The sequence below is a fragment of the Piliocolobus tephrosceles genome, chromosome 7, assembly GCF_002776525.5.
Source record: "Piliocolobus tephrosceles isolate RC106 chromosome 7, ASM277652v3, whole genome shotgun sequence".
NCBI classification, from domain to species: Eukaryota; Metazoa; Chordata; class Mammalia; order Primates; family Cercopithecidae; genus Piliocolobus; species Piliocolobus tephrosceles.
This window is the reverse complement of record NC_045440.1, coordinates 17672341-17696885: the sequence shown is the minus strand read 5'-3', so window position 1 is coordinate 17696885 and position 24545 is coordinate 17672341. Positions and strand designations below refer to the sequence as shown.

Sequence of the window (24545 nt, the reverse complement as noted above, 5' to 3'; positions counted from 1 at the left end):
CTGCCCTCATTGCATCCTCTGGGGTCCATGACCACCACCCATGCCAACAACTTGCCTTAGATCTTCCTGAAACAAGGGTGGCGGTTGCAAGGAATGGGACTAGAAGGTCTGGCGTAGACAGGAAGCCCCTCTCAATCAAGCCACCTTTGTAAAAGTTTGCCAGCAAATTAAAAATCAAAATAAAACAAAAGAGGACTTGGGGCTCTTTCTTGGCCTTCGGTGCTTGTGGTTGTGATCAGTGTGCTTTCATTTTCTGACTAGCAGGTGCCAGTTTCTTTTTGCCACATTTCCCTTTTTCTGTTTCAAAGCAGGGAAATTGAATCAGAATTCTTTTAAAAGACCAACGAGGAGCTGAGGCGGTGGAGGGTCCCTCCCAACTAGGGAATTCCTGGCTGCGAAGTCATCTGCCAGCCCGTTCTCCTGGGCTGGGTCAGTGCTGGTCCCTGGAGAACATGCTCTCTGGGCCTGGAGATAGGGGGACCTCACAGGGAAGACTCAAGGAGCATCTTGAAGGCTGAGCCTAAGTCTTCTGGGTGAGGAAGGAAGGGAAGTGGGTTCTGGGTGGAGTCCTGGGCAGTTTGGTCACATGGCCTGACAGCAGGTGCTGGGGACCCTGAGATAGAGACAGTGGGGTCCAGACGCAGGAAAGGCAGTCTGAGGCTGGTTTCCCGAATGAATGGGGGATCAAGGCATTATCCTGGCACTGGGGCCCTGGAATCAGCCCTGTCCCAGCGATGCTTGTAATGCAGTCAGAAGATCAACTGCTGCAAACCTGGAGCTAGGTCTCTGTGGGGTCCAGGATGGTCCATCAGGGTGAGAAAATATTATTTAAAAATATTTTGTGCTTTATTATTTTAGATATGTTGTAAATACATAATGCTGTATTATAAAGCTTGTATGTAATATTTTATTTTTATTTTCCTTTGGAGAGAGAGTTTTGCTCTGTTGCCCAGGCTGGAATGCAGTGCAGTGATCTCAGCTCACTGCAAACTCCACCTCCCAGGTTCAAGTGATTTTTCCTTCCTCAGCTTCCCAAGCAGCTGGGACTACAGGCATCAGCCACTACGCCGGGCTAATTCTCTTTTGCAATTTTTTTTTTTTTTTTTTTTTTTTTTTTTTTGGTAGAGACGGGGTTTCACCATGTTAGTCAGGCTGATATCAAACTCCTAACCTCAAGGAATCTGCCTGCCTCAGCCTCCCTAAGCACTAGGATTACACGCGAGAGCCACTGTGCCTGGCCTGTATATAATTTTAAAATATATTTATATATGTAGTCTCTGTTCCAAAGTCATTGACTACCTGGAATGTGCTGTTCATGTTTAATTAAAGTTTGGAGACAGCTGATCTTGAGTGTTGAGGAAAGAGTAGGAAAAGCCGTAAAACTGCTGGGGCCACCAAGGCAGCTGCCCGCGCACATTGCTCTGTGTATAAAACCCGAGCCAGTGCCCGTGCTAAGTAGCTCAGTGTCAGGACTGGAGGGGTAGGGGAGGAAGGCTTCAGATCCTTTCACGGCCAACTCCAAGCTCTTGGCATTTAATTGTTGACTCCCCAGTGGGACCCCTGTCCTCTTGCTGGGATTTGGCTCCAGCACCTCTTAGTGCGAACATGGTAATACTGATCTGCTTTAGTTGCTGTGAGGAACATAGCTGAAGATAAAGCACTTGGCCCATATATAGATGCTAATGAAAGTCTAAATGGAAAAAAGAAACCTGCATTCCAGAAAGATCTCTGACACCTGAAAACCCTGCTCTGAAACTTTTGGGTGGATGTGGTTTGGGGAGATGATGAGCCATTCTTATTTTCAGGTCATTTTGACTTCCTTAAAAGTATAGTCATGTCATGTGTAACATTTTGTCAATGGACCAAATACGTGTGGGTAGCTCTATAATTGTAATACTATATTTTTACTGTACCTTTTCTTTGTCTAGATATGTTTAGATACACAAATACCAGAGTGGTACAGTTGACTGCAGTATTTATTAGAGCCACATGCTGTGCAGGGGATTGTAGCCTGGGAGCACTAGGCTGTACCATGTGGCCCGGGTGTGCAGTAGATCTACCATCTAGGTTTGTGAGAGTACACTCTATGATGTTCACACAACAACAAAATTGCCTGATGATGCATCTCTCAGAACATTTTTCTTTCATTAAGTAATGGCATAACTGCCTCAGGCCCTAAACTAATTAAGTGTGTATGAGACATAGATTATTGTGGACTCCAGCAGTTGTAGGTGTTGGTTGTATATACTCATTTTCTTTAAAAGAAGGCAGATGGCACTATAGATAGATAGATAGATAGAGAGAGAGAGAGAGAGGGAGAGAGAATTCTATGGACAGAATGTACTGGGTGTAGGAGTTTGGAGCTTTAGGGTCTTTCAGTCCTTGTAGTGGTTTTCGTGTGTCTTCCATTATGTTCTGCAGTATTTTCCTTTGATGTTAAGACCTTTGCTGTCCTCTTTTGTCCCACATTGTCGCCATCCTCCAATGTCCTGGGTGCCTCCACCCACCTCTGATATTCAGTGTCTAGTGCATAGTCTGGATAGGAGATGATGGAGCCTTGAGTAGGATGGTGGTGGAGGTAGAGATGCGAGAACTGATTTGAGATACTTTTGGAAGAGGAAGCATGTTCACGTGGTGATAAGTCAATGGCAGATGATGGAGAAGGAAGGACTGGGGATGGTTTTCCTGCTTCTGGCTTAAGCAACTTGGTGGGTAGTGCTGCCATTGGCTGTAAAGACAATGACTGGAGGGAAGGCAGACCTGCTGTGCTTCACCACTTCTCAGTTAACTTGGCCCATGTGCTGTAATAGTCAACTACTTCTCTGTAACACACCATTGTTGACTCTGGTGTTTGGAAACAGGGTTCTTCTAAAACGTAATTAAATTTTAACTTTACAGATTTCCTGAAGTCCCTGACACTTAAAAAAAACAAAACAAACAAACAAACAAAAACAAACAAAAAACCAATTTTTGGATTCATGACCATTGTTCAAGAACAAAATCTTGGAGGGCTTTGGTAGAAAGCATATTGGGCTTCAAGTCAAGGATGGGTTTGAGTCCCATTTCTATAGCTTGCAGGTTGTGTGGTTTTAGACGAGTCGCATGACTTCTCTAACCCTTATTTTCTCAAACTGAGAAGTGATTACAGTAATGTATTTCTGCTGTCACAAGATTATTGCATCATAGGCGATAAGGCATATTAAAACATTTTATAAAATGAAAAATAGTGTGTGGTAGAGAGATAGCATTTTTATGTAAATCTGAAGTCCGTGGCCCTGTGAATTAGTTATCTATCTGTTGGAATGTAACAAATTATCCACAAACTTAAAGTAACAAACATTTATCATCTCACAAGGTCTTAGGGTCGGGAGTCCAGAAGGAGCTTAGCGGGATAGTTTCGGTTCAGGGTTGCAGTCAAGCTCTCTGGTTACAGTCATCTTAGGCCTTAACTGTGGCTGCAGAACCTGCTTTCAAGCTCTTTCAGGGGGTTGGTGGCAGGCCTGCCTCTGTTCCTTGCTAGGCGTTGGTTAGCTGGAGGCTTTAGTTCCTCATCCATGTGTCCCTCCACAGGGCTGCTCACAACATAGCAGCTTGCTTGGGAGAGAGGGCACCCAAGACAGAAGCTGCAGCCTTTTACAACTTAATCTCACAAGTGCCATACCACTTCTTCTGCCATATTTGTTGGTCACGGATATGGTTTGACTCTGTGTCCCCACGCAAATCTCGTTTTGAATTGTAATCCCCAGTGTTGGGGGAGGGACCTGGTGGGAGATGATTGGATCATGGGGGCAGATTTCCCACTTGCTGTTCTCATCACAGTGAGTGAGTTCTCGCAAGATCTGGTTGTTTAAAAGTGTGTAGCACTTCCCCCTTCACTCTCTCTTCTGCTGCCATGTGAAGATACACTTGCTTTCCCTTCCACCATGATTGTAAGTTTCCTGAGGCCTCCCAAGCCATGCCTCCTGCACAGCTATGGAACTGTGAGTCAATTAAACCTCTTTTCTTTATAAATTACCCAGTCTCAGGTAGTTCTTTATAGCAGTGTGAGAACAGACTAACACAGTCACTCACATCAAGCTCCCAGTACAGTGTGAGAGCGAACACACAGTGGTATGAATACCAGGAGGCAGAGACCATTGAGGACCATCTTGGAACTTGGCTACCACACCCTGCCTACAGGAATTCAGTTGGTGTAGCGGGAATTCTAACTGAAGCCATATGTTCAAATAAAGTTTACAGTGCTAACTTTATATCCATTTTTTGAGAGCATTTGAAAACTCTGAATAAGAATCCTTTCCACACACATCCAGGATGGTATGTTTATCCGAGAGATATGACTCGAGTTTATATTCTGTTGGTACAGCTAATCCTTTGACTGAAGGTTAGTCTGTGCCCTTGCTGTCAAAGAGCTGATTGTATGTGCCCAAGTGGAATAGACTCACACTGTGGTGTTAGGCCTTTGGTCTACCGCTTCCTGACCCCATAGACACTGCTTGTTTTTTTTCTCCATCAAGCCTTTTGGCTGTGTCTGCACATGGGGTGGAGATGTCTTGCAGAATTTATTGCCACTCCTTGAATAGTTTCCTTTATCACTTACAAGGCCTGTCATTGTAGCATGTAGTGCTGCCTGCCCTGGCCTCGCCAGGAAGCCACCGTCCTTTCTGCGTGCTGCTGACCCTGACAGCGTTTCATCAGCAGGGCTTGTCCTTGAGTCTTTCTTGATTTGTGAGCTTCTTGTGGACATTACTAGGCATATCTTGGCAGAGTACACAGCTCTCGTGACTAAAATGTTCACTGAAATCTGCAGAGTGAAACGCTCACACCCAAACTAAGAGCACCTTCTGTCCTAGTCATAGAAATCCCGGTATGTACTGGCCACATTTGGGTTAGGTCTTAGGCTGTGAAACAAACCTGACTGCCTTTGTTTTACCTTCCGAGATGAAATGGTAAACGGTACCTGTAACTACTTGGATATCTTATCTTGACAAATATTGATGACACATAACATTTATCTTAAACTTCTGTCATTTTAAAATGTATTCTGTTTGTATTTTTTGAATCCTCCCATCTCCCACTCCTCACCCGTACATTTGGTCGGTGGGAACATGCCATTAACACTTCATACCTATTTTAATGGTATTTGTCTGTTTGGGGCTCAAATTATAGTTATTTGAAAGGACATCAGTTCCTCTACAAGCTAGTAAGTTTGTTGAGGTTGGGATTTGTTCTTGGTTCACCTTTTCATCTCCTGTAACTTTTTATACAGTGGATTGAACATACTAGGTGCTTAATGCCTATTTGTTGTATGGATGAATAAAGACAGAATCCTAGATAGAGTGGACTGAGACTGTCGTCTATTATTTGGCCATTGCTAGGTTATTTGGAGGTTGTTTCTGGGTCTTAGATCGGAGTGAGCCCTAAAAGCATCGCTCTGCCGGAGTGTTTTGCCTTCACAGAAGACCACAAAGAAGCCTTCTCCCATTGTTTTGTTGCCCAGAGATTTTAAGAATGGTAGGCAAGGCATTGTGCTTGGATATCTCCTTCATTGAAATCAGTAAATCCACAGTTTCAGACATGATGCATCACAGATCCATCACTGGGGGTTTAGCCAGGGATAGGAAAGTATTAGGCAAAACAGTTCGTAAGGATGAACATTTAAAAATGGCAGAGTCAATAAACCTGATGAGCACAAGGATTTTCTACAGTTAAAAATAAATAAATAACCCGGGAATATGCATCTCCCTTCTTCCAAGGGTCCTAAAATTTGTTGTTGACAGGGACTTGTTGCTCCCCACTCCCTCCGTCCTGCAGCCACCCCCAAGAGATTGAGCTGGTCTAAGAATCTGGGTGCCTTTCTAACTTCTTAAGATAGTAGCTCATTGCTGCTGTGATCACATGAAGCTGTGTTTTCACTGTCATCTCTGACTTCTAGTAGTGCTTGGTAATTACACGATGGTTTCCATCTACAAGTCTGTGAACATATAAATGTTAGCTCTTCAATTCTCCCACTGCTGCTAAGAGAAGGAGATTGCACAGAGCTTTTGTGGCTTAGGTATATATTGGTCCAGTTATGTCTCATCAAGGTGGTTTTTCATGAAGGTGGCAGAGGTGGTAAGGTGACATTCTTTTTTTTTTTTTTTTTTGAGACAGAGTTTTGCACTGTTGTCCAGGCTGGAGTGCAGTGGTGCAGTCTCAGCTCACTGCAACTTCTGCCTCCTGGGTTGAAGCAATTCTCGTGCCTCAGCATCCACATTAGCTAGGATTACACACCGCACACGCCCCCATGCCTAATTTTTGTATTTTTAGTAGAGGCGGGGTTTTGCCATGTTGGCCGGGCTGGTCTTGAACTCCTGACCTCAAGTGATCCGCCCGTCTTGGCCTCCCAAAGTGTTGGGATTACAGCTGTGAGCCACCGCGCCTGGCCACCACCCACTTTTAAGAATGATGTTTTGTGCTACTGAAGGAAAAGCCTGAAGTCTTTATAGCAGCAAGAATCCAAAGGATAAAAGCCTCTCCTGACTTCAGGAAGCAGATACTCCCAGCCTCTTTAGTATAACCAGTTGTTAAGCTTTTGATTACAGCTGAGATTGCTGGAACGGTTCAGAAATATTTTGTCTGTTAAAGAATGGAGTTTTGTTTCCGACACGTGTTACCTACTTCTGGCATTTCAAAGGAAAAACTGATCACTGCCTCCTTGGTGGCAATTCTTACCGCTTTTTGTTATTTCTATAAAAAATGCCCATTCTTCCTAAAAATCTGTCTTTTCCACTTTTGCTCCTTTTCTCCAAAGAGTAGAATACCAAATAAGTTTGAAATTTATACTAGTGAATTTCAAAAGCCAAACTAGATCTTGAAGAAAATTATAGAACAGAACAAAAAGATATTCTAGTTTTAAATTTTCAAATCACAGATTTAGTTTTCAAATGGCATTCAGTTAACCAACATGATTTTCATCTTTTATGCAAATACAACAATTTTATTAGAAAACTCGGAGAGAAAACTGCATAATTTAAGTTTCTAGAACACAACAAAATGTGTTGACTATTCCAATTTTGTTTTTTGATTTGCTTGTTTTGTCTTTAATGACAACATATTTAAAGTAGGAGTCTTGAAAGTGGCAGAATAGCATGATAACATCTTGACTGGTAATTTAATACTTGGATATAATGAGTTTATCTGAGAGGCTTCATTAGAAACAGCAAGGTGCCTGAACACCAAAGCTGAGCTGTTTTCGATCACAGAATTATAGTAATTATACAAATCCCAAGATTTTCATCAGATGGAAAAGGCTTCCAGGGCTAAACACGCACTTTAAACCTAGCACTAATAACTGTGTGTTCTTCTAAATTACAGGAGAGAGGATCCTTGGGCCAAAGGAAATATTAGAATGTTAAGTGTTGAATTTCTCAGAAAAGTTGAGAAATAAACTATTTTGTTAGCATAGTGATATCACTAAAAGGCACATCTCCTCAGTAACAGAAGAGGAATTGTTATGTAGACATAGTGCATAGCAAGTGAATATTCAAGTAAAGTCAAGGAGGTTGTTAACATTCTGTCTTTGAGAGGAACATTTCTCTCTTTTCTCCCAAGGGTCCTGAATGTGCGAATTGACTGGGCTGGGCTCTTCTTCTCATTGGTAAATGGGATAGGCTACCAGTAAATGAGATGATTTTTGGCCCAGAATCTGGCTTTCTGAGTTGGGTGAAGACTATATAAAGAATAATTTAGTTATGAGGATTTCTTAAAATGAGAAGTTTTTGTGAAATGGCAATAGCATGATACCCTCAGGGAGCTTGTTTGTGAATGAAGTGATATAGAAAGATGCATCTAGGAGGGCCGGGCATGGCGGCTCACACCTGTAATCCCAGTACTTTGGGAGGCCAAGGCGGGTGGATCATGAGGTTAGGAGATGGAGACCATGCTGGCCAACATGGTGAAACCCCATCTCTACTAAAATACAAAAACATTAGCTGAGCATGGTGATGTGTGCCTGTAATCCCAGCTATTCAGGAGGCTCAGGCAGGGGAATTGCTTGAACCCAGGAGGCAGAGGTTGCAGTGAGCCAAGATCACGCGACTACATTCCAGCCTGACAAAAGAGCGAGACTCTGTCTCAACAAAAAAAAAAAAAAAAAAAAAGAAAGATGCATATAGGAAGGTTTCATTAAAATATCCCTAGACAAGAAGTTCTATTCTGTTTATTTTCCATTAATCATTCTTTTTTTGTTTGTTTATCTGGCTAAGATGGGTAGAGGAAGACAAGGAAAAGGGATTAAGGAAGGAGCACATCTGAAAAGGAGTGTGCTGTGGAAATGTCCATGATGAGTAGAGGATGAGCAAGGGTGACCCCAGGGGGAAATGAAGAAGGCAGTCAGACTGGCTTCTCATTTATCGAGATTGAAAGTCGAGGTGCAGAGTGTGTGAAAGGTCCTGGGACCTGTCTGAGTATTTCTTATGAAGAATCAGGACACAGAATTCCTCACAGACACTGGAGCAGAGATATAACTGGGATTTGGGTCCCAACAGGACAGTATTTCTGATTCTGATCTCTCTTCTTCTCCCAACCTCATCTCTTCTATGATAAATTCATCTTCTCTTGTCTGCAAGCAGAATCGAAGAGTTAGCTGGAACCACTGTCTCCTGATCCCTTCTGGATGTGTTACTGTTCATATTTATTATTTGTATATTTGAACCTCTGGATGCTTCCCCAGTTCCTCAGCAGAAAGCTTGGAGCCATGTTGATCCCCTTTCAGGCCTGCTCTGAGTGAGTGCACACAGGTGAACGCATGTGGGCTCACCTGGCTGCATCCACAGCTGCTGGCAGGCTTAGTTCGTTCTTGCTGCTCTAAAGGAGTACCTGAAGCTACATAAGTTACAAAGAAAAGAGGTTTATCTGGCTTGCAGTTCCGCAGGCTGTACAGGAAGCATGGCGCCAGCATCTGCTTCTGATGAGAGCCTCAGGCTGCTTCCACTCACGGTAGAAGGTGACAGGTAGCAGGCATTATATGGTGGGAGCAGGAGGGAGTGGGGATAGAGAGAGACAAAGCGCCAGGCTCTTTTCAACAAGTTCTCATGGGAGCTAAGAGTGCCAACTCACTGCAGCAAGAATGGCACCAAGCCATGCCTGAGGGATCCACCCCCATGATCCTGGCACCTCCCACCAGGCCCCATCTCCCAACACTGGGGGTCACATTTTAGCATGAGACCTGGAGGGGCCAAACAAACACAGCACAGGCTCTGGCCAAGTAGTCACCTGCCAGCAATCCAATGTCATTAACATTTTTGCTTTTCTCCCTTTAACCATCAGAACGTGTGCCACTAGGCAGAAAATACAAGATACAGAAAAATGGAAGCAGAAAGATGACTCGTAATCTTTCCATCTGGAGAGAATTATTGTTCACATTTTGCCATTTTCCTTTCAATCTTTTTTCTGTGTCCTTTGTTGCTTATTTGCATTACACTGCAGATGCGCGTTTGTGTTCTGATTTATACACATTTAACAATACTTAATCATCTATCATAGGCATTTTCCATAACTCTCACAGGAGATCTGTTGGATATTGATTGCCATAGGGAGCATGACAGAGTCGTTGTCTTGATTAAGTGTTGCTGTCATTTGTGTTTCTTCCCAGGTCCCCTCTTGCTGTTGGCTGCACATCAGAAAGGCTATGATGGGAATGAAGGTGAAAACTTGGAGATTTCACTTAAGTCATTGCTTCTGCCTGGAAGATCATCCTTTGGAAGTAGAGAAGCTGCTCTGTGTGGTGGTTAATTCCAAGAGGCAGAACTCATTCTAGAAGGAAATGGATGCAAGCAGCTCTGGGGGCCCCAAAAGCATGCTTCCTGTGGTCTAGCCCAGGGAAGCCCTTCCGTGGGGACCCTGGCTTCCAGGGATGCCACCGGTTCTGGACGCATGGCTGATTCCTGAATGATGATGGTTCGCCGGGGGCTGCTTGCGTGGATTTCCCGGTTGGTGGTTTTGCTGGTGCTCCTCTGCTGTGCCATCTCCGTCCTGTACATGTTGGCCTGCACCCCAAAAGGTGACGACGAGCAGCTGGCACTGCCCAGGGCCAACAGCCCCACGGGGAAGGAAGGGTACCAGGCCGTCCTGCAGGAGTGGGAGGAGCAGCACCGCAACTACGTAAGCAGCCTGAAGCGGCAGATCGCGCAGCTCAAGGAGGAGCTGCAGGAGAGGAGTGAGCAGCTCAGGAACGGGCAGTACCAAGCCAGCGATGCTGCTGGCCTGGGGCTGGACAGGAGCCCCCCAGAGAAAACCCAGGCTGACCTCCTGGCCTTCCTGCACTCGCAGGTGGACAAGGCAGAGGTGCATGCTGGTGTCAAGCTGGCCACGGAGTATGCAGCAGTGCCTTTTGATAGCTTTACTCTACAGAAGGTGTACCAGCTGGAGACTGGCCTTACCCGCCACCCCGAGGAGAAGCCCGTGAGGAAGGACAAGCGGGATGAGTTGGTGGAAGCCATTGAATCGGCCTTGGAGACCCTGAACAATCCTGCAGAGAACAGCCCCAATCACCGTCCTTACACAGCCTCTGATTTCATAGAAGGTTAGCATTTTGTGAACTGGGGGGAAAGGAGAAGAAAAGGAATTGGGGAGTCCTGGCACCTAGGCAGGTTCCAGCTGCAGGAGGCTGGCAGCTGGCTCTGGGATGGCTGGTGGAAAGTTTTATGTGTGTGACACCAAAAGGTACGGCATGGTTTTATATTTTTCAGAAACATCTGTTTCCACTTACTTTCTCATGGAAACCACAGTCATTGAGTGGACAGTTTCATTCTTCCTTGGCAGAAGAAGGTAGAACTTCTTGGTTTCATTTTTAAAATAGATAAACATAAAACTTTGAAACCCAAATAAAATATGACGGCATTTTTATTTTAGTGCTTCTCACAGGCACTTCTAGTAACTGAACTTGGTTAGCAAGCCCATGAACAGAATAATAACAAGCACACGTTATTGCACTTACATTGTGCCAGCCACACTTATTCTTTTCCCTTGTAACGACCCCATTAGGGAATGAGGAAATGGAGGTGTAGTTTAATTAATTAAATACCTAAAGTTGCTCAGCTAACAAGTGACAGAACCAGGATCTGAACCCTGGAAGTCTTAACTCCAGAGTCTGTCTCCTTAACCTCTACGTTATATCATGCAGATTGTCAAAGCACATGGAAACTAGTGAGATGATGGCTCATCTTTTTTACACAGGTGTAGGACAGCCTAGTGTTAATTTGTGCTTGTGTCTAATTTTAGAAGACAGCCTTGTCCAGTTTCTTGGAAGTTAATGTCTTCTTGTCTGTTGTTACTGGTTCAAAAATCAACTAATAATTTGGGAAAAGAAGTAGCTTCAAGGGCATCTAGTCTTTCCCCATTTCTGAATAGAGTATAATTCATCTTGCCCAGAAATATAGCTGTGTCCACCTAACCCTACTCCCTACTTTGGTTATACAGCCACTGTCTCACGGGCCTACAGGCAAAACTGACTCTCTTTCATCAAATCAAAAACTCTCCTGCTGCTGTTTATGCCTGTGTTCTTTCGACACTTTCTTGTTTTATGCTTTTTTAGACCTGATAAGTGAACCATAAATTGTTGCAATTTTAGTGTATCATCAGTTTTTATATGCCTAGAGCCAGGTAAAGAAATCTTTTATAAGATCGTCTTTGGTGTGAGATAAAAAAACAAACAAACAAAACAAAACACCTCATTTATATGAAATAGTAAAAATGTCTAGAATGTTCAGGACATTTGACAGTATAAGCACATGGTAAGCACACAGTAAGAGTTCAAAATAGAATGATGATGGTGCAACGTCACATTTTATAGTACTTTACAGTTTATAAAGCATTTCCACGTGTATTAGTTTACTAGCCAACCCCCAGGGAAAATCATTAAACATCATTAAAAAAAGATCCTGGTTGTCACTCTCCCTGGGGTGTGCTACATAGAACTGCCCATATACAGAGCAATTTCAAAAGAACTTGATTGCAAATCACCGTCTGCAATTTGGAATGTGTGACCTTGTGATGTTCAGTCTGCATTCATATTTGAAATCTATCTGCTATTCTATGCACAGTAGTTTAAAACATAAGGCCTATCTTTCTCAATCAGCAGTGACGCCAGCCTCTTGCCCCTGAGTATATTTGCGCTGAGGCTTGGCTGACCTTCTTTTAGAGACAGTGACATCATAGTTACTCAATGTTGATTTCATGGGCAACTCTCAGCTTTTTTTGAGGCAGATCAATCCATATGTGTCTTCCATATTTGGTGAAAGTCTGGTCAACTGTTTTTGTCTGATGAGTAAATAAAAGCAAACACTTGCAATACATTTATAGAGATTGCACTATCATAAGGAGTTTATTTCATTTTGAAAAATGTTACCAATAACACGAGATTGTGGAGGCAATCTTTTATAGTCACAGGAAGCAGGGCCTTGTGAAAGATTCTACTGGTCAGAGGAAGCTGCAGGGGTGATAGAATTAAGTGCAGTATAAGGAGTAGCTTTGAGAATAGTGATGTTTCAGAACAAAGTGGGATTCCTGACACTTCAAGAATTCTATCATCAACTGGGTGACCATTTGGCCAGGAGGTTATAAATGATGATCCAACTTCAGAAAGGTGATCGGACTGAATTACTTTTGGGGACCTTTTCAATCCTGGTTCACACTTCTTTGATCCATACCTAGTTAAGGAGAAAGAAGGGAATGGAAAGGTCTCGTTTGAGATTTGTCTTTGGTAATGAGCTACAGCAAGTGACAGGACTTTATAAGGGTGAAATTTATCTTTAAAATAACTTCTTTGGGTTCCTAACCTTAGAGTGATTTGAGGTTTTGGGTTTCAGTAATCCAAAGTTGAAGCAATTTCTCAAAATTTCATGAGAAAACTTGGTTAGAAGCAGGGGTTCTCCACACTTTGAGAGTTCCAAACGAAGAACAAATTTGCTGAACCCTGAAGTAGTATGACAAAGATGGGGATTCTTTGTATTTAAAAAATAACAAGAAAAGTCCAAGGCATGCTTGCAGATGATCCTAGTTATATAAAACTTAAGGCTAATTGTGAGAGAAATGGCATGATGACGCAAGCTTGGGAAGCTATGATTTTGACCAAGACCCTTAAGCTCCTTGAGACTCAGTTTCCTAATCTGTCAACAAGAGACTTAACATATATGTCCTCTGTGGCCCTACCCAGCCCAGCGTTCTGGTCTCTCTTGCCTGCAAAATACAAAGCTTTTCTCCATAGCTTTACCAAACAACCATCTCTCAGAGATACTCTGCCATTCAGCCTGCCGGGTGATCCAGGCAGGACAAGCCACCTTCCCTTTGGTATCCTCCTCCATAAAAGGAAGGAATTAGATACGTTACTTATAAGGTCTGATCTCTCTGTGGCCACTTTCTACAGTTCTGTGAAGCTTGTAGAGGGAAAATAACACACAGATGTCTAATTCATCTATATTTATTTCATTATTATCTCTCCTCAAAACACAGAGAAAGTGATTTTTGACTCTTTTTTCCCTTTCCCCAGATGTTCCATTGGCACTGCTTTTTGTGTTGGATTCTTACATAAGCGCACTCATTTTTTACAACCATCTGGGAAGAGAAGTGAGAGTAGAGATGGGATCAAATCCTGTGCTTCACTGTTTATCTCAAGTACACAGAAAATCCCTTTTTCTGTTTGTGGTTTAGTTATTCCTTCAGGATAGGATATACAAACTAATCCTGAGATCTAAGTGGCACATATTTTGGCTCTGATTTCCTGTTTTTAAATAGATCCCTTGGACATAAGTTTGACATCATCCCGTCAAACGAATTAGCTTTCCAAACGCTCTTTCACAATCTAAACATCTGATAGTGTGACTCCTATGTGAGGCATTTGTGTCTACCATCTCCATGGGTTTGCTTTTCTCTCACCAGCCTGTGTGGCTAATCCTCCTCCAGCCTCTGCAGGGTTAGTAGTGTGGTAAGAGTGGGCCAGATGCAAAAGGCTTGATTACGAGATGAGATGGAACCTAAGCTATGTTCCACACGAAACTGAAGGCTTTGGGGGTGCTATGCTTTGAATGTGTCCCCTCCAAAATTCAGATGTTGCCAATGTGATAGCATTAAGCGTTGGGGCCTTTAAAAGATGATTATTAGGCCATGAGGGCTCCTCTCTCATATATATAAGGAATTAAGGCCTATGTAAAAGAGTAAAAGAGATTCTATGTAGCATTTGGTAGCTTGCCCTTACTCTTTTTTTTTTTTTTTTTGAGATGGAGTCTCGCTCTGTGACCCAGGTTGGTTGAATCACAGCTCACTGCAACCTCCATCTCCCGGGTTCAGGGGATTCTCCTGCCTCAGTCTCCTGAGCAGGTGGGACTACAGGCTTATGCCATTATGCCTGGCTAACTTTTGTACTTTTAGTAGAGATGGGCTTTCACTATGTTGGCCAGGCTAATCTGGAACTCCTGATCTCAAGTGATCAGCCTATCTCAGCCTCCCAAAGTGCTGGGCTTACAGGTGCAAGCCATTGCACCCGGCCTCTGCCCGTATGCCTTTTATCCTGGGAGGACACTGCATTCCTCTCCTCTGGAGGTTACAGCCCTTACCAGACAACTGAACCTGCCTGTGCCTTGATCTTGGACTTATTGGCCTCCGTAACTGTGAGAAAATAAATTTCTGTTCTTTGTAAATAACCCAGCCTCAGGTCGTTTGTTGTAGCAGCACACAATGGACTAAGAGGGCACCCTGAGATATGTTTTAAAGCAAAGACACAGGGAGATAGCTATAAACACTTATTAGCAGGCTGTACAGTCAATGCCAACCTCCTGATACTCTACAACAAACACCTCACGGGGATAGTGAGTTTTTTACTTCACTTGTTGTGGTGTATCACTAAGTAGTCTCTAAGGAACGCTCTGTGACCACTTTGCTAAAGCTTCTCTGGATGAGTCAAATAGAATTTCAGGTCCTGCATGTTTGGTGAGCAGTGTGCTGGGGATGTTAGCAGACAGGAAGTGGGTCCTTATGTCAGTGTGCCATTTCAGTGATAGCAACTTTGTGACTCGCAGTGCAAATCATAAGACAGCCTTTCAGGTGCATTCTGGACATTTGAGAGGTAGCTGGACATCTTGGTGCAGAAATAAGGAAGAGTGGGGATTCTCCATAGTGGTGGGTCTCACTTGCATTTGGGGTGTAGTGGGAGGAGACTCACAGGCAGGACAGTAAAAGGTCATCAGAGTCTGAGTTAGGCTTGGGAACTCTGAGCCAGCATCCCCAGGGAAGCCGGGGTGGCAGAACCGGGGTCTTCCTCGCTACCATCATTTCACTGTGTTCTGAAACAACCCAGTGGTTTATTCTCCATTGTGGAGAAGGCCTGTGTGATATGAGGTTCCTCTCTCACCAGACCCCTTTATCCTTTTACTGCTTTCAAATATCTCCATGTGTTTGCTGATGCTTTAAGTCCCTATAAGGAAGGATAAATGCTTTTCATTCCAAAATTAGAGATAAGAGACTTAAATGCAAATACATGGTTTGAAGCTGTACTTTGTAGAATGAATCCCTCCTTGTGGTGATGGTGAGAAAAGAGTAGCCCAGTCTTGGATTTCTAGCAACTGCCAGGAATCCAGCCCCCAGGCCTCCCATCAGGATCCTGCAACCCAAAGAGCCCCATGCTAGAATTAATGTTCATCTGTCTCAGAATTGACATTCTTAATCGTGTTTAAGGGGCCCCACATTTTCATTTTGCACTGGGCCCTGTAAACTGTGTAGCTGGTCCAACCTCCAAGGTGGAGGGGACAGAAGGAAGAGGTCAAGGAAAAGGAATATGGAATTATGAGTCTAGCAGTACATTCCTGATACCTTTGCTGAGGACCAGCTCTGTTGACCATGGACTGGGGCAGATGGAGCCTGTGCACAGAGCATTTTGTTGCAACTGCAGAAACTGGCAAATCTGGCCTTGCGTTGTGGTGATTTTGCTGTTAACTGTATCATCCTTATTCAAAACAATTTAGTTCCCAGGGAAAAAACATTCATTATTTGTTTGTTTTTATTATTTATTTATTTTTGGCCAGAAGGTTGCACACATTCACCATACATCATGTGAGTGCTCACTATGTTCCAAGAACTGTGTTAGGCCCCAAACACACAAAGCTGAATCAGCAAGACTGCAAGAATTTTGCAGTCTGATGGTAGATGCAGACACTTATGATACCATATGGTAAATGCTACGATAGAGATATGTCTTGGAGAGTTTGTGACTATAATGAAGGGGCATCTACCCAAGCCCAGAATATAGGAGAGGCTTCCTAGAAGAGATGGGTGAGTCAGAGGATTTGGGGGTTTTTAATTTTGTTTTGTTTGTTTGTTTTTGAGACAGGGTCTCACTCTGTTGCTCAGGCTGGTGTGCAGTGGCACAATCATGGCTCACTGCAGCCTCAATTTCCTGAGCTCAAGTGATTCCCTCACCTTGGCCTTCAGAGCAGCTGAGCTACAGGTGTACACCACCATGCCCAACTAATTTTTTAAACATCTTCATATAGATGGGGTCTCACAGTATTTCCCAGGCTGGTCTTGATCTCCTGGCCTCAAGTGATCCTCCCGCCTTGGCATCCCAAAGCATTGAGATCATAGGCATGAGCCACTGCATCCGGCCCTTTTTGTTTGCTTAATGGAGATATCACTATTCTTTCTGGCTTACGTTTCCTATTAAGAATATGTTATGAGAGACAATTTGTGATGTTATGGGAGGTCAAAGATGAAGGAACTTGAGTTTATCTGGAGTGGTCAGGAAAGGCTTAGGGGAAAGAGGAGTTCTGGCTGGATTGCACACAAATCGGAAGGACGTGTGTTCTGTGTGAGTTGAAGCTGCTGCAGGCTTAGGAGGGGAGATGGGCAGGCAAAGAGCTGCCTGCACATGAATGATGCAATCCCATTAGTATGGCAGGCACTGCTGCTCATCCTCTCCCATCTCACTTGTGTTGGGTAGGAGACATTGTTGGGAAAGGATGGAAGTTTTTTAATCAGCATCCCAGTTTTTCCTCAGTTACGGTTGTGGATGTGGTTCTGCACCAAGGCTTAATCAACTTGTGTGTTTGGGGCTAGAAAAGGAGGAGAAAGCCAGGTCTCACGCTTGAAAGACCTGGTAACCTGCCTCAGGGAGGAGATAGAACTGTGAATTGTGAACCGTCAATTCTGAGACAGGTCTCAGTTAATTTAGAAAGTTTATTTTGCCACGGTTGTGGATGCGTGCCCGTTGACACAGCCTGAGGAGGTTCTCAGGACATGTGCCCAGGGTGGTCAGGGCACGGTTTAGTTTTATACATTTTAGGGAGACATGAGACATCAATCAACATATGTAGGATGAACATTAGCTCGATCTGGAAAGACAGGACAACTCAAAGTAAAGGTGGTAAGACTCAAAATGGGGAGGGGCCTTCCAGGTCTTACGTATGTAAGAGATAAATGGTTGTGTTCTTTTGGGTTTCTGATTAGCCTCTCCAAAGTAGGCAATCAGATATGCATTTATCTCAGGGAGCAGAGGGGTGACTTTGACTAGATTGGGAGGCAGGCTGGCCCTGAGCAGTTCACAGCTTGACTTTTCTCTTTAGCTTAGTGATTTGGGGGCCCGAGGATTTATTTTCCTTTCACAGAATGATCTAGGATTCAGTGGAGGAAACTGACCCTTGGTGCAGGGAGCTTCAGAATTGGTGGCTGGATGCTCACTACCTGGTCAGGGAAGATGTTGGGGGAGGCGGGACCTGTGTTGGGCTTGAAGGGTGAAAGGGCTTTACTGGTGAGGGAGTGAGAAGGGCAGCAGAGGGCGGGGTGCCAGAAAGTAGACTGATTCAGGAGTAGGATTCTGGTGTAGGGTTTGGGATGAGATCAGCATGACCAGCAAGCAGGACCCAGAGTCACTGGGGAATGTACCTCACGAGTGCTCAGGAATCCTCTAGATCTGGAGAGCCATTATAGTTTAAAAGTTCTTCCTTCCTAGGAGGTAGTGAGCTCAGCTTTTGGGTTCCAAAGAGCCCCTTGCCCCCTCCCATTTGCTGTGGTTACCTGGTGCCCAAGGAATTGCAGCATCCTGGAGATCCCGGCGGTCAGTGGGTATTGCTGAGGTTGATGCAGCTGATCTTGTGTCTGTGTATCAAGCCCTATTTCCAACATTTCACTAGCACTATCAGATTTAATCCCCTCTTCTACCAGTGAGGTGGACACTCCCATTATCTCCACTTTCTCTATGTGTAATAGGAAGTTCAAATCAGTTAACTAACATTTCTGTGGTTCCCCTGCTCAGTGACAGAACCAAGATGAGAAAGCTGTCTCTGCTCTCCGCCTTAGATCTTGGCCCCCACTGTGCCATCTCTTATGCTCTGAAGGTCTCTGAACAAATACACTCTTTTCTGGTATCAGAATGATGTAGGGAAATCCTGTAAAAACACAACCAGCACGTGCAAACACCTTGGGGAGAGGTCCCACACTGGTGAGTTGTATACAACTTTCTTGGGAAGAAGTTTTGGTAGGAATAAAAGGAAAAGCATGCAGTCTTGGAGGAAACAAGCAGAAAGAGGCACAGGGAGAAGATGCTGAAGACGAATTTATTAACTTAATCGGGGGACGAACATGTGGTGTCCAGGAGCCTTTAGCAGGAAAAGCATTATTTCAACTCCTCAGACACTGTGTTCATTTTATTTTTTAGTTTTTTTGTTTGTTTGTTTTGCCTCATCTTAAGTTTCTTACAATGCTGTGCTTGTTTCAGAGTCATTACAACATTATGGGCAAATGTGAGAGTCAGGAGAAAATACTGAACTCAAAACACCTAGTTGATTAAGGTTACAGAGTGGGTTGGCTTGCTTGTCCGTTCCTTAAGCAAAGAGACAGGGTTTACAGTTCTGTGATATTCTCCAAAATATAATACTTTATGTAAGTTTGGATTTTATATAAATCCACAGTGTAGGCAGTCTTGGAAGACTCCACGAATAATGTACTTTTTCAACTTCATTTCCTACCGCACCTTCCTAACCTTCTCCACCTGCTGCTGAATGATTTTTCTTGTGCATGCCCTGACATTCCTACTCTGCAGAATCCTTCATGGACGAAGCTCTGCTCCCAACTTGTGTGTGTCCAATGTTATACATTCCGTTTTCCTGTGAAGCCTTTTTGGATGTTTCCAACTGGGAGTCCCCTCTCATTCTTCTCAAGATAGTACATTGTGCTTGCAGGCACTTCTCATTTCTCTATCTAGTCTTAGAGCTCTTCACTCAGACTTACCCAGTCTTCACTGATAACTTCTATCAGCAGTAGTTGAAAACAGTAGGTTTTTCTGTTCGATAATTGCATGGCCTTCACAGCAACGTTTGCATTTCATATTATCCCAGGTTTGAGCTGAGCTAAGTAAGGTTTCAAGAAATATAGCTCCTCAGGGTCCTGCTGCTGCTGGTCAGTGGAAGAACCTGGTCTCCTGACTCTTACTGCCCTTTCTAGGCGGTTCATTCCTTAAGCGCAGTATCCAAGTCTCCTTCAGCAGTCGGCCCCCATACTCCTGTGCAATAAATCAGTATATCTGAAATTGCTCAAAACCTCTTGGGAGAAAAGTTTAGGCCTGTGTCACCCGCCATTTTGTGTAAAGCAAGGTGGCCTCCTCATTTCCTGAGCGTCTTCTTCGCTTCTGCCTCGACCGCCCCTTGACCACAGGCGTGTCTTGGAATAGGCTCCGGATTCGCGGCCGTGGCGGCCTCCATGATGTCCGTTCCTGCCGCCCGGCCCGGGGCCTCCATCAGAACCGTGGCCCCATGGGTCCTGGCCGGGGCAGAGCCGCCCCACGCCTCCAATCCCGCCACTGCCTCCACACCAGCAGCAGCGGCAGCAGCCACCGCGACAGCAGTTATCACCGAATCCACAGCCGCAGCAGCGCCCCAACCCCAGGACTCTTCCAAGCCTGTGTGGTTGCTCAGGAACCCGCCCCGCTCCCCGAGTAGCCAGTAGTTTCCAGCTCGGCCCCGCCCACCACTCCCCTAAACTAAGGGGCCCCACCAGGGTTTGGGCCAGGCCAGACCCTGCTGCCCACAGTCACCCTCACTTCAGCCGCCCACTGGGCGCCGCCACCCAGCCGGATCCCCACCACTGCGCCTGAGGCCGGAGGCCCCCGGGTCGGGGGTCCTAAGCAGAGCCCAGGACCTGGGCGGTCCCAAGGGTGGCAAAATGTCTGGCGGGCCACAGCCAGGTGGTGGTCTGGCCTAAGCACTCCTGGTGGCCACCCCAAGGCTGGCATCGAAGCAGCGGGGAGCCCTGCGGGGGCCGCCAGCCTCGAGAAGATCAACCTCGAGAAGATGATCTCAGGCGTTGGAGGGGTTTGCAGCAAACTTGTCTCTCTTGAGGAAGCCTAGAGAGAAAACGTATACACAGCGATGTCTGTTGTGCGTTAGGAATCTACCTGCTGATAGCACAGAGGACGAATTCAAAAGACTATTTGCTAAATATGGAGACCCAGGGGAAGTTTTTGTCAACAAAGGCAAAGAATCCGGGTTTATTAAGCTTGAATCCAGAGCTTTGGCTGAAATTGTCAAAGTTGAAGTTGATGATGTGTCCATCAGAGGTAGACAACTTCCAGTTCTCTTTGTCACACATGCAGCTGCCTTTCCTGTTAGTAATCTTTCATCTTATGTTTCCAATGAACTGTTGGAAGAAGCCTTTAGCCAGTATGGTCCTATTGAAAGGGCTGTTGTAATTGTGGATGATCGTGGAAGTTCTATAGGGAAAGGCATTGTTGAATTTGCTGCTTTTTTTTTTTTTTTTTTTTTTTTTTTTGAGAGGGAGTGTCGCTCTGTCGCCCAGGCTGGAGTGCGGTGGCGTGATCTCGGCTCACTGCAAGCTTCGCCTCTTGGGTTCACGCCATTCTCTTGCCTCAGCCTCCTGAGTAGCTGGGACTACAGGCACATGCCACCACGAACAGCTAATTTTTTGTAATTAGTAGAGACAGGGTTTCACCGTCTTAGCCAGGGTGGTCTCGATCTCCGGACCTCGTGATCCGCCTGCCTCAGCCTCGCAAAGAGCTTGGGTTACAGGCGTGAGCCACCACGCCCAGCCTTGAATTTGCTTCTAAACCAGCAGCAAGGAAGGCATTTAAATGATGCTGTGAAGGTGTTTTCTTGCTGACAGCAACGCTTCCAGTCATTGTGGAACCACTGAAGGAACTAGACGATTAAGATGGTCTTCCTGAAAAACTTGCATAGAAGAATCCAGTGCATCACAAAGAGAGAGAAACCCCTCCTCATTTTGCCCAGCATGGCACATTTGAGTATGAATATTCTCAGAGATGGAAGTCCTTGGATGAAATGGAAAAACAGCAAAGGGAACAAGTTGAAAAAACCATGAAGGATGCAAAAGACAAATAGGAAAGTGAAATGGAAGATGGCTATCGTGAATATCAGACAAACTTTTGCTCCAAGATCTCATGAGATGACAGGAAAAATTAAACCACATGGAATAACTTCACAATTAAGGAATATAGAAATGTAAAGAAATGCAACTGAGGCAAGAGGAGGAACGATGTAGAAGAGGAAGAGATGATGATTCATCCACGTGAGATGGAAGAACAAATGAGGTGCCAAAGAGGAAAGTTAGAGCCGAACGGGCTACGTGGATCCAAGAGAAAGAGGCATGAGAAAAGGTGGCAGAGGCGCATTGAACATGGGAGATCCCTATGGTTCAGGAGGCCACAAATTTTCATCTCTAGGTAGTCGTGGTGGCATAGGTTATGAAGCTAATCCTGGAGTTCTACCAGCAACCGTGCGTGGTCCCATGATGGGAAGTGACATGCCTACTGAGCTCTTTGGACAGAGAGTTGCGGGGCCTGTGGGTGGACAGGGTCCTAGAGGAATGGGCCTTGAACTCCAGCAGGATATGGTAGAGGGAGAGAAGAATACAAAAGCCTAAACAAAACCTGAATTTAGATGTGGTATCTAGGCTTTCATTCCAGTTTGTTTTTGTCTTTTGCTTAGATATGAATCTTTTAAATTCTTGCATTTTAGTAAGAAAGCTACTTTTTTATGGGTGTTAGCAGTTTATTGACCTAATATTTGTAAATGGTCTGTTTGGGCAGGTAAAATTATGCTGTGTTTGAAACAGGATAATTTTTTCGTTTTATTTCCTTTTTTCTTTTTTCTTTCCTTTTTTTTTTCTTTTTGACTGTATAATGTGCTTCAAGTTATGGCATTGTACCTTGTGCCACTAAATTTCCAAAGTGTACCAGTTTTTTTTCCTATGCTTCAAATAAATAGAAAAATGGTTATTAAAAAGTTTATATAAAATCCCAGATAAATACAGTACTCCTTACAAATTTGTCTCATCTTGTAATTTCATTGTAAATTGCTTGGATTGGAGGCTAGTGTCTATAGAAGTGATACTATAAATAGTACCTGGGCTCCTGAGATAAACCTCAAAGCCAATTTAAAATTCAAACTGAGGAACACAAATGCAAGAGGTTGAGAGTGAGTGAGTGTGGAGAGTAATTTGTTTAGAAAGTTTTCTTCTGTCCTAGGCATCACTAGTACATTCTCAGTGTAGTTCCTAACACTAAAGTCACTTAAGGATGTTTTATTTTGTAATAATTTTAGAATTATAGAAGAGATGGAAAATAGTACAGAAAGTTCCATATACCTTTAATCCAGCTGCTCGTAATGCCAACATTTTACATAATTGTGGTACAAATGATCAAAAGTAGGAAAATCACACTGGTGCAATATGATTAACTAAATTATGCCTAGGCTTTGTTTTGTTTTGTATTTCTCGTACTGAATTTCTTAGATCTGTAGTCTCCAAGTTTCTTAGATCTATGGTATAGTGTCTTTCATTCATTTGGGGAAATTCTGAGCTGGTAATTCTTCAAATATTTCTTTGCCTTGTTCCTTCTGTCTTCTTTTGGAGTTCCAGCTATGTGTGTGTCGTAGTATTTACCATTGTCTCATAGCTCTCGGGTGTTCTGTTTCTCCGTTTGCACCATTTTTCTCCTTGTTTAAGTTGGGTAATTTTAATTGACCCACCTCAAGTTAACTGTTGTTTCCTTAGCAGAGACATCTCTGCTAATGAACCCATTGAAAGGTTATTTTTGTTTGTTTGTGTTTGTTTTTGAGACAGAGTCTTGCTCTGTTGCCCAGGCTGGAGTACAATGGCATGATCTCTGCTTGCTGTAGTCTCTGCCTGCCAGGTTCACACAATTCTGCTGACTCAGCCTCTCCAGTAGCAGGGGTTACAGGTGTGTGCCACTCTGCCTGGCTAATCTTTGTATTTTTAGTGGAGGCAAGGTTTCACCATGTTGACCAGGCCAGTCTCAAACTCCTGACCTCAAGTGATCTGCGCGCCCCAGCTTCCCGAAGTGCTTGGATTACAGGTGTAGGCCACCGTACCCGGCCCCATTAAAAGATTTCTATAGGTTGCTCTTACTGTATTTTTTTTCTAGCATTTCCATGTGATTCTTATTTCCATCCCTATGCAGAAGTGACCCATATACTTTTTGTCCACTTTTCCATTAGAACCTTTAACAGATTATTCATGTTTGTTTTAAATTCTCTGTCAGATAGCTCCAGCATCTGTATCATACCTGAGTCTGGTTCTGATGATTGCTTTGTGTCTTGATGTGGTCGGGGGTTTGCCTGAGTACTGTCTGTCCACCCCTACAACTGAGGTCTACTCATTGCTCTGCACTTCAGAGAAGGTCTCTGTACTTCTCTCCTCTCCCACTCCCAGCAATATTCTGCTGTTTCTTGTTATTCACAGCTTGCCAGCTTAACTGTCTGTGCAGGGCAGGAGGGAAGTGGGGTTGTCTCTGATTTGTCTGATAAAATCTCAGTCCTAGGCAGGTACCATGTCACTGGGTCTTAGGGTATTTTCCTGTCCTACCTCTGCCTTCCTCAGCTGCAGTTAGTTTTCACCAGTTCGCCAGGGTGAGAATATCTGTTGATCTTTCTCCACCAGTAAGGTTTTTGCTCCATAGAGGGGAGGCGGGATGGGGAGGGTCCAGGAAGAGTGTTTTGCCCCTCCCAGGGAGCTGCTGTCCCCTCCCGCTTGCTGCATGGCATGGTCAGTGTCCTAAGGTTCTTTCTGATCATTTTTATGAACATCCAGTGGGGTTCCTGGAGAAAAAGCCTGCAAAAGGAAGTTCCACTTTTTGGAACCACAAAGGGCTTCACTGCCCTACTCATCTGCACTGAGCCTTGCTTATGTCATTGATTTCTTTTTACCATTAGCCAAGTGCATCTGCCCCACTAAGCAAGGGCTCATATCTCTTTTCTCCCTGCCAGAACCTATGACTTCTCAGATTTTGAGCCAGCTGTTTGCTCTGTGACTTCAGCTCTCTACTAAGTTCCAAAAAAGTCTTGCATTTGAAGGTTATGTGGTTCTTTTTCATGATAAGGGATGCATCTTTCAGCTCGTTATATCCTAAAGCAGAAGCAGAGTCTGAAACTCCTTTATAAAATCATGCTTTAAAACCTATTGATTAGGTTGTCTACTTACACTGCTCTACAAATCAATAACGTCTTCCCACAACCTCACGACCTAGTTCCAAC

General features: G+C 44.3%; 1 protein-coding gene and 1 pseudogene across 2 annotated transcripts in view; both read left to right on the top strand.

Annotated features, from left to right (window-relative positions):
- The first annotated feature begins 331 nt into the window (after window positions 1-331).
- CSGALNACT1 (chondroitin sulfate N-acetylgalactosaminyltransferase 1) overlaps window positions 332-24545 on the top strand; it is a 118794-nt gene continuing 94580 nt past the window's right edge. The window contains exons 1-2 of one of the 2 annotated variants that reach the window (XM_023216638.1): window positions 332-533; window positions 9632-10561. In XM_023216638.1, the coding sequence (XP_023072406.1) occupies window positions 9928-10561 (634 nt within the window). In that variant the 5' untranslated portion in view covers window positions 332-533; window positions 9632-9927. Of the gene's footprint in view, window positions 534-572; window positions 814-9631; window positions 10562-24545 lie in introns of those variants that run through there. The other variant, XM_023216637.1, reaches the window with a different exon arrangement.
- Window positions 10664-21926, top strand: LOC111545762 (annotated as a pseudogene).